Genomic DNA, 8,767 nt, shown 5'->3' with positions numbered 1-8,767 from the left:
ACCAGATTAATGTCTCATCGAAGAATTTTCTTCCAACAGGGTAGCATTACAAAGAGAGCATGAACAAATTCTACTATCATATACACCGATGCTCTAGTGTAAACTTGTAAGCGAGGAGCGTGGAGGAGTATCGAATATCATGACCGGACCCATAATGACCCAACAAACTTCATGGCTATTGACGATAGGATATAGTGATAGCAGAAAGAAGCAAGTCTACAAAAGTTTTCAGGGCTAATGACGAGTAGGATCTACTAATAGTACAACGGTAAAAAGAAGAAAGTCTGCAGAAACTTTCTTTTTCCTCTGAAAACTTGCATGCGTTGGGATCACTCACAACCATCAGCAGAATGGGTACTGTAGCTCCTTGCAAAATTGTCGGGACACCTTCTCTTCTTAGCTTCGTCTGCCAATAACCCAATCGAAGACTTGATCAGATTACCACATTAAAGAACATTGCCATATCAACAATAAGGATTCAATAATATAGTTTCAAGTACTGTAAGTCAAAAGGCAATGTCACTCGTTGTTTAGCATGAAGTAACTTCTATCTTGTGAGATATTATAGAACTTGAATGTTTCTTGTCCTCTCAATTGGTAGTGCAAACAGATATACGACTGATAATATGAACTTGAAACACCAGAAATTAACTCTTCTCAAAGGCACAGCTACCAAAATGAAGCGGCATAGCACCACCTTAAAGTACAAGATGTGCATCCATTCTCAAAGGCACAGTTTACTTCTTTTAATTGACGTATAAAGGCATTAAACCGAGTCATAGAACAGAATGCATCACTGGTGTTGTCCCTGATTAGAGAAGATGTTGAGGCCTTAAGGGCTACCCGGAGAGATAGATAGAGTTGTGTCAGTGTTTTGGCTTAGTGAGGGTACTTTCTTTCCCTACCGCAATTCTTTCTCTGTAAGATTTTTAGCTGATGTACATTACTTCCTCCTAACTGTCATTGTTAGCTGATGAAAAAGCAGTCTAGCTAGTTCTGGTCAAAAAGAACAAGGGACAAACGCACAATGGCACTTCTACCAAAATGTGGTGGCATAGCGTCACATAAAAGTTTACCACTGTTAAAGGAGAAGAGGTGTGATATTTTACTGTCATGTTATTTCCATATGATCAAACAGTATACTTCTTTTTACCAGTCACGGAACATGGCACAAAGTCATAATTGCCAAATGCAACTAATTAGACTAGACTCATATGCAATAGCAAAAACTTGAAAACTTTGGGTCTTTCCATTTGTTTCAACGGAGAAATTATCAATGGTAAGAGCTCTAGAAGGTGGTTGCAAACAGTATGGAAGCATGCAGACATTGCAATAATCTCACTCGCTGCAAAGATACAATGATCACAGGGAACGATGGAGCGTAAGCAGTTAATATATTTTTTCCTAATGTGTGGAATTGCTCATTTTTATTAATCACTTCATAACAGAAGCATGCAGTAGAACTGCATCAGTTGGCTACTCGCACAATTTAAGATCGATGCCAGCCCCAATATTATCATGAATGTTAATATGCAATGACTAGAGGAAATAGCAAACTCCTCGTTGGTTTTACACACAACAACACCCCCCATCTTAACAAATATCAACACCAGTAGGCAGTAAACTAAGATAAATGATTCCATAGGCAGTAAACTAAGATAAATGGTTCCATAGGCAGTAAACTAAGATAAATGATTCAATGTATCTGTGCTGTGAGCCATATGATCTTTTCAATTGATGCGCATCTTTCAAAGAAGAGAGGAAGAGGTATATGTGTTTATACCTCAACAAAACTGCGATGGTGCTTTCCTGTCCGCCTGGTCCTCCTTCCAGAAACTAAGTGCAAGAGCTGGAACGATAACAGAGCAAGATATCGCGTTCATAGCAAATATCCCCACATCCACGATTACTAATCCAACCATTTCTCCCTGAGATACTGATCCCTCGACATGCGACATCGCTGCTAACAGAAGACCAGCGACCACTAGCAGCATGAAAGGAACATCTGCCATGAATCCAAGCACCGCGGTGCGGGGTAGACTAAACGAGTCTGCAGCTGAGTCCGGCTTGATTGCTCCCACGGCGCGCTAAGGAGGACAACAATTTCAACAAAACCACATGGACGGGCATGAGTATACATGGAAGGATGCAGACGAAGTGATGAACTCAAATGGAAACACTAGCCTACATACTGCTGTAATTCGATCAGGATAAATGTCACAGGGAGTTAATTTGCACGGTACCTCTTTGAATTCGCGGCGGGATCCACGTACAGCTGCAATCACGTAGGCCACGCACATGCGGCACAGCAGCAGGACGCCAAGCGCGAGCAAGACAAGAAAGACGCAGGCCAACACCGTGAAAGCCCCGTACGTGAGCGTCTGGAGGAAGAGGAAGGAGGCGGAGTCCTCGCCCCAGGCGCGCCGCGCCACGACCTTCGCAGCCGAGGCTGCGGAGGTAAACCACACAGCGGCCAAGCCCAGGTAGGGGAGCGCTCCGGCCGCGACGCGGAGGACGCGCCCGAGAGCCAGCATCGGGGCAAGGGCGAAGCGCACGACGACGGTCCGCGCCGGCGGGGGCGGCGGCGGCGGCGAGGGCAGCACCGCGTCGGCGACGGCCATCGATCGGTGCGGGAAACCCTAGCTTCTCGAAGCCTCTCGCCCTGGGAGGAGGCGGAGTGGTTGGGTTGGCGCAGCGAGGGGAGGGGGTTTGTGGGAAATGGGGATTAGCGACGAACACGGGAGGGGGTTTTGCGGCGAGCTGTTCGGCTTTCGGATTGTTTTCTTAACCCGTAATCTAAAGTGGATTTGGGTTCTAACCGGGTGTGCTGAAAGGCTGCGTGTGCCCGGATCGATTCTGCGAGATTGACAATCGTCTCCTCACTGTCAAGGCAACGGGCGAAATATTCAGATATGTTGCGCTCATAAGTTTGAAAAAAAAGAAGAAGTTGGGGTTTATTTTTGTAATTTTGTAATTTCCTGCTAGAAGTTTGATACATATTGACTTTTTTGATATTTTTTTTTCTCTTTTTCCAGTGCCTTGATCCCTCCTCTCACTCCTAGCCTCTTTCTGTTTCTTCGTTTCGGCCCCTCAACTCTCCCCCCGGCCATCGCTGACGGCGAGCTAGGTGAGGGTCCCTTCTTATAGATTTCTGTAGATCTCTCGTAGTGGTGGTAATAGGGTAGTTCCTCCATGCGTCCTTGATGGCTAGATATGGGTGCTTACCGTCGGATTAGAGGATCCAGGGGCAACTCATGGTTGTCCTTGGCATCGCCGCTCTTGTATTTGATGGTGTCTATGCCCTGGTTAGCTCAATTATCCCAGCCTAAATAACCATCCATACATTTTAGAGCCTTTTCGTGGCATTTTCTCTCATTTCGAAGCTTGATATCACGTTGTTGTGAAGCCATCAGTGATGGGAGGTGCCATGTCTTTCTCTGGATCAATCTACTTTCCTCTGTTCTTGTTCTCCTGCGAATTTATCCACCAACGATTCTGAAGATGTATGAATATCAGATAACCCAATGATCTTGTGCTTCACTTTTGGCGTCCTGGAGACTGAAACAGACTCCTTTGAAATGAAACCAGCACATGTCATTTTCCCCCCATGTTTTGTGGTTTCTTTGCTTGAGTTGGGGATTGTGTCTTATCTTTTCTTTTGCTCGAGCTTTAGGGGAATTTCTGTCAACATCCTACGTATAGAGTCAACCACCCTTCTGATCCTCCTACATTGGAGGCCTACTTTGTGATCTTTGGGTGCAAATCCTCGACATGCATGGAGGCTATTGGTGTTGCTTCACTTCCACAGGGAGGCCACCCCCCGTTCTAGGGCTTCTCCCTCGTCGGTGAATTTAGTGCTACAAGATTTATGGGATTGGTCAGCTTTTTGATCCTCTGTTTCCAAAGGCTAGTAGACAAATATGTTTTCGTCCTCTTTCAGATTGCCACTATCATTCCCATCATTGGTGCTTGGAAGTGTGTCCTGCTCGACGATGGTCGGTGGCAGCGAAGCTTTGAGGTGGAGCAACGTTCGCTCGCTCGATGTGTGGTCCTCTATATATGTGCCCTCTCCCTGCATAGTTGGGTGGCATGTGTAATATGGGGCGTTGTTGCAACTCACCGTAAACACAACGATTCTCAAATTGAAGTTGAATGAGTTCAAATTACATATTAAGAGTAAAAAGTTAGATGAAGGAGCTTGATTGCCCTTAACAAGAAAATATATTTTACAAGTGAGTAATGCCGTTTTAGATAGGGTCAAAGTATTATGCGATGGAGGCTTCTGAGGTTTAACGTTCACTATGCTGGTTTGTGGCGGGACGCCAAGCTCGGGGTCATGTTGTTGGACTCCTTCGATGTCAGACCAAATGGGACCGGCAAGGGTGCTCCCCGGCACCCGGACCCGTCGGCTGGTGTCAAGGTTGTTTGCTTTCGAGGTACTCTAGTTTGTTAGACCAGTATAAATAGTAAGAATTTTCCTTTTGTAAGGCTTATTATTTTGTTAATACGCAAATATAACTATGCCTACATTAAATATGCCATCAAATTTTGGTTCTTAATGTGGAACCAATCACTTGAAGGAGTGAGAGGGTCATGCTATCCTATCTTCATTGGTTATTATGATTTGAAGGAGCATATTATCTACTCCCTTCGTCCAGAAAAGCTTGTCCCTCAAATGGATGCATCTAGCACTAAGTTAGTGCTAGATACATCCATTTGAAGAATAAGCTTGGGACAAGTTTTTTTGACGGAGAGAGTAGCACTTAATTAGGTCTTCATTGGTTATTATGGTTTGTATTGTGGGCGTGATAAACAGGTCCCACCAACCAGACTCACCGTTAGATCAAGCAAATTGTCGGATCGATGCTACTGTATGTGTTAAATACCTGCCCCAAACGTGGCGATGGTGGTGTTTTTGCTCCCATCTCCATGTCTAGCGCGCCTTTGTGGTGCACTCTTAATGCATGGTTTCCTTGACTCGCGTCTGTGTAACATACACATATATAGATTCGACGCTAATTTATTTACCAAATATTCAACAATAATACAAATTTGTACCTCTAGTCATACCACTAATCATCATAATGTTAAAAAAAAGGTAATGAAGTTCAGCAGCCACTACAATACAAGCATGCCAGCAGGTAGAGGCAACATACAACGACCACGATGGCAGTAGATAACCACAAGGATATTCAAAATGGCAACACATGCATAACCAACCGGCAGAACATTACTATCGTGCATACAACATGAAAGAACGCAAACCAACGGCAATGAATTCACGAGATTAATGTCTCATGGAAGCATTTTCTTCCAATAGGGTATTACAAAGATCACGAATCAATTCCACCATCATATATACACCAATACTCTAGTGCAAACTTGTAAGCAAGTAGCGCGGAGGAGTAGCGAATATCACCACCTGACTCATAATGACCGAAGAAACTTCATGGCTATTGATGATTAGGATCTAGTAATAGCAGAAAGAAGCACGTCTTCAAAAGTTTTCACGGCTATCGACGATTAGGATCTACTAACAGAAAGAAGCAAGTCTGCAAAAACTCTGTTTTTCCACTGAACACTTGTATCTGCTGGGATCACTCACAACCATCAGCTGAATGGGTACTGTAGCTCCTTGCAAAATTCTCCAGACACCTTCTCTTCTTAGCTTCATCTGCCAATAACCCAAACCAGAATTTGATCATATTACCACATATAAGAACATCGTCATATCAACATTAACCATCCAACAGTTTAGTTTCAAGTAGTATAAATCTAAAGGCAATGCCACTCATTTTCCAGCAATGAAGTACTGCCTCTGTAAACTAATATAAGACTTTTTATATCACTAAACTAATACAAGACATTTTAGATCACTATCACTACTTTACTGATATAAAAAGTCATATATTAGTTTACACAGGGGGGTAACTTCTATGTTGTGAGATATTACATAATTCGAATCTTTCTCATCCTTTCAATTGGTAGTGCTAACAAACACACAACTGATGACATGAACTTCCAACACCAGATATTAACTGTTCTCAAAGAGACGTCTATCAAAATGTAGTGGCATACCACCACCTTAAAGTACTAGATGTGCATACATTTACTGTCATGTTATTTATGTACATGATTAAACAGTTTACTTTCTTTTACTAAAGTATAAAAGCACTAAACTGAGTCACAGAACAGCGGACAAAGACAAAATGGCAATTCTACTAAAATGTACTGGGCATAGCGGGTCATTGTTAAAAGGACTAGAGGTGTGTCGTTTTACCGTCATGCTATTTATTTACATGATCAAATAGTTTACTTCTTTTTACCAGAGTCACGAAACATGGCACAAAGTCATAATTGCCAAATGCAGCTAAGAAGAGTAGACTCATACGCCATAGCCAAGACTTGTAAACTTTGGGTCTTCCCATTGGTTTCAATGGGGGAAATTATCACTGACAAGAATTCTCAAAGAAGGTGCTTGCAAGCAGTTTAGAAGCATGCAAACATTGTTATAATCTCACTCGCTGCAATGATACAACAATCACAGGGGACCATGGAGCATAAACAGTTAATATTACTTTTTTCTAATATGTGGAATATCGATCATTTTAATGAATAATGATCATCACTTCGTAACAAAGGCATACAGTAGAAGTGTAGAACTGCAACAATTGGCACCTTGCACGATTTAAGATCGATGTCAATCCCAATTTCATCATGAATGGTAATAGGCAATGACCAGAGGAAATAGCAAAATGATCATTGGTTTTATATGGAACAATGCTCCATCTTAAGAAATATCAACACCAATAGTCACTAAGATAAGATAAATGATGGCAAACTAACAACACTGATTGTTTTCGTGCTATTAAGAGGCTACACAAAATATGCAGATTATAATTGAGAAAGATCATATGGCTCACAGATACAGGGGAGCAAAGCAAAAGGGGGGGAGGTATATATATACCTCAACAGAGCTGCGATGGTGCGTTCCTGTCCGCCTAGCACTCCCTCCAAACACTGAGAACGAGAGCTGGGATGATAAGAAAGCAAACTGTCGCGTGCATACCAAATATCCCCACATCCTCGATTACAGAACCGACCATTTCCCCCTGAGATATCGATCCCTTCACATGTGGCGACATCATCTCTACCAGAAGACCAGCGACCGCTAGCAGGACGAAGGCCAAATCCACGACAAATCCAAGCACCGCTGGGCGCAGAAGCCTAAAAAAGTGTGCAGTGAATTCTGGCCTGATTGCTCCGAAGGTGCTCTGAGGAGGACAACAATTTCAACAAAACCATACGGATGAACATTAAATATGGAATGGTTCGGAAATGGTAGGTTGCAAATGAAGTGATGAACACAAATGAAAAAAAACTACTACTACTACTCAGCATCAGGACAGCCTGAACTACGAAAATTAATTAGACCACTTAATTAGAACATAATGATAACGGGGAGTATATGTACAGCTGCAGTTCGAACATAATGATAACAGGGAGTATATGTACAGCTGCAATTCGACCGGAATAAAGATCACATGAAGTTAATTTGCGCCATACCTTCTTGAATCCCGAAGTGGATCCAGATACAGGTGCAATCACGTAGGCCACGCACTGGGCGCACAGCAGCAGGACGACAAGCGCGAAAAACGCAAGGATGATGCAGACGCAAACCTTGACGGCCCCGTACATGACCGCCTGGAGGAACAGGACTGGCGCGGAGCCCTCGCCCCAGGCGCGGCGCGCGACGACCTCTGCAGCCGTGGCCGCGGCCATGACCCACGCAACCGCGAAGCCCAGGTAGATGAGGGCTAAGGCCGCGACGCGGAGGACGCCGGGGAGGCGCACGCGCGCCGGCACCACGACGACGACCCGCGCCGGCGGGGGCGGCGGTGGCGGCGAGGGCAGCACCGCGACGACGATCTGCTCCGGCGGCGGCGGTGGGGGCGGCGGCAGCGAGGGAAGCACCACGACGACGGCCAGCGCCATCGATCGGTACGAGAAACCCTAGCTGCTCCTGGAAGCTTCTCGCCCTGGGAGGAGGCGGAGTGGTTGGGTTGCGCTTGCGCAGCGAGGGGACGGGGGGTTTGTGGGAAATGGGGATTAGCGAGGAACAGGGGAGGGGGTTTTGCGGCCAGCTGTCCCGCTTCCTTTCCGGGTTCAGCTCTAACCCATTTCTGCTAGTGGATTCGGGTTCTAGCGGGTATGCGAAAATAGTGAGTGCCCGATTCGAGCCACCGGATGAAATGTTAAACTTGGTTGCCGAATTTCTTCCAAGAGAAATAAGAGTTTAACTATGTCGGAATAACTATGGATGCTTTGTTGGGCGTTCATAATCTTCTGGTTCATTCGGGTTGGGTTGTGCGAAGCTTGTGGATGAAATGTAGCGAGGGTTTGTCAATTTAATAGCGATCCCTATTCTTAATGATTGATCAGATATTTGTAATAACTTTAGTCTTTTATTAAGCATTGTGCGCGGGAAACTAACCGTACGGCTCATGAGCTAGCTAGTAGGGCTAGCGGTATTCCTCCGTAGCTTGGTCGTGGATGATGTATCTATTTTTGACATGAAATAAAGGCAGTTATGATGGTGTTCCCTCGGGAAAAAAAGTGTTGCCTGATTTGGTTATGAATTTTAATTTATTTTTTGAAATCTCAGTCACATCCTTGATTTTTGTTTCATCAAAAGGTATTAGATTTCAAATTATTTAGTTTGAAGTGCATATACTAGTTGGAACTGCATAACTAAGTGGGCTGTTGA

General features: G+C 44.3%; 2 protein-coding genes across 2 annotated transcripts; both read right to left on the bottom strand.

The window, feature by feature from the left end:
- On the bottom strand, window positions 1-2,717 carry LOC125535773. Its single transcript, XM_048698847.1, has 3 exons — window positions 2,244-2,717; window positions 1,784-2,087; window positions 1-406 (listed from the first exon to the last, which is right to left on the bottom strand). The coding sequence occupies exons 1-2, from the start codon at window positions 2,619-2,621 to the stop codon at window positions 1,785-1,787; spliced, it is 681 nt and encodes a 226-aa protein (XP_048554804.1). The 5' UTR covers window positions 2,622-2,717; the 3' UTR covers window positions 1-406; window position 1,784.
- A 2,495-nt stretch (window positions 2,718-5,212) lies between these two features.
- On the bottom strand, window positions 5,213-8,116 carry LOC125535771. The gene is made up of 3 exons (XM_048698845.1): window positions 7,567-8,116; window positions 6,968-7,274; window positions 5,213-5,674 (listed from the first exon to the last, which is right to left on the bottom strand). Exons 1-2 carry the CDS (start codon window positions 7,993-7,995, stop codon window positions 7,002-7,004), a joined length of 702 nt encoding a protein of 233 aa, XP_048554802.1. The 5' UTR covers window positions 7,996-8,116; the 3' UTR covers window positions 5,213-5,674; window positions 6,968-7,001.
- Between the last annotated feature and the right edge of the window lie 651 nt (window positions 8,117-8,767).

The sequence above is a fragment of the Triticum urartu genome, chromosome 2 (genome assembly GCF_003073215.2).
Source record: "Triticum urartu cultivar G1812 chromosome 2, Tu2.1, whole genome shotgun sequence".
Lineage (NCBI taxonomy): Eukaryota > Viridiplantae > Streptophyta > Magnoliopsida > Poales > Poaceae > Triticum > Triticum urartu.
This window is presented reverse-complemented; position numbering and strand designations above follow the sequence as displayed.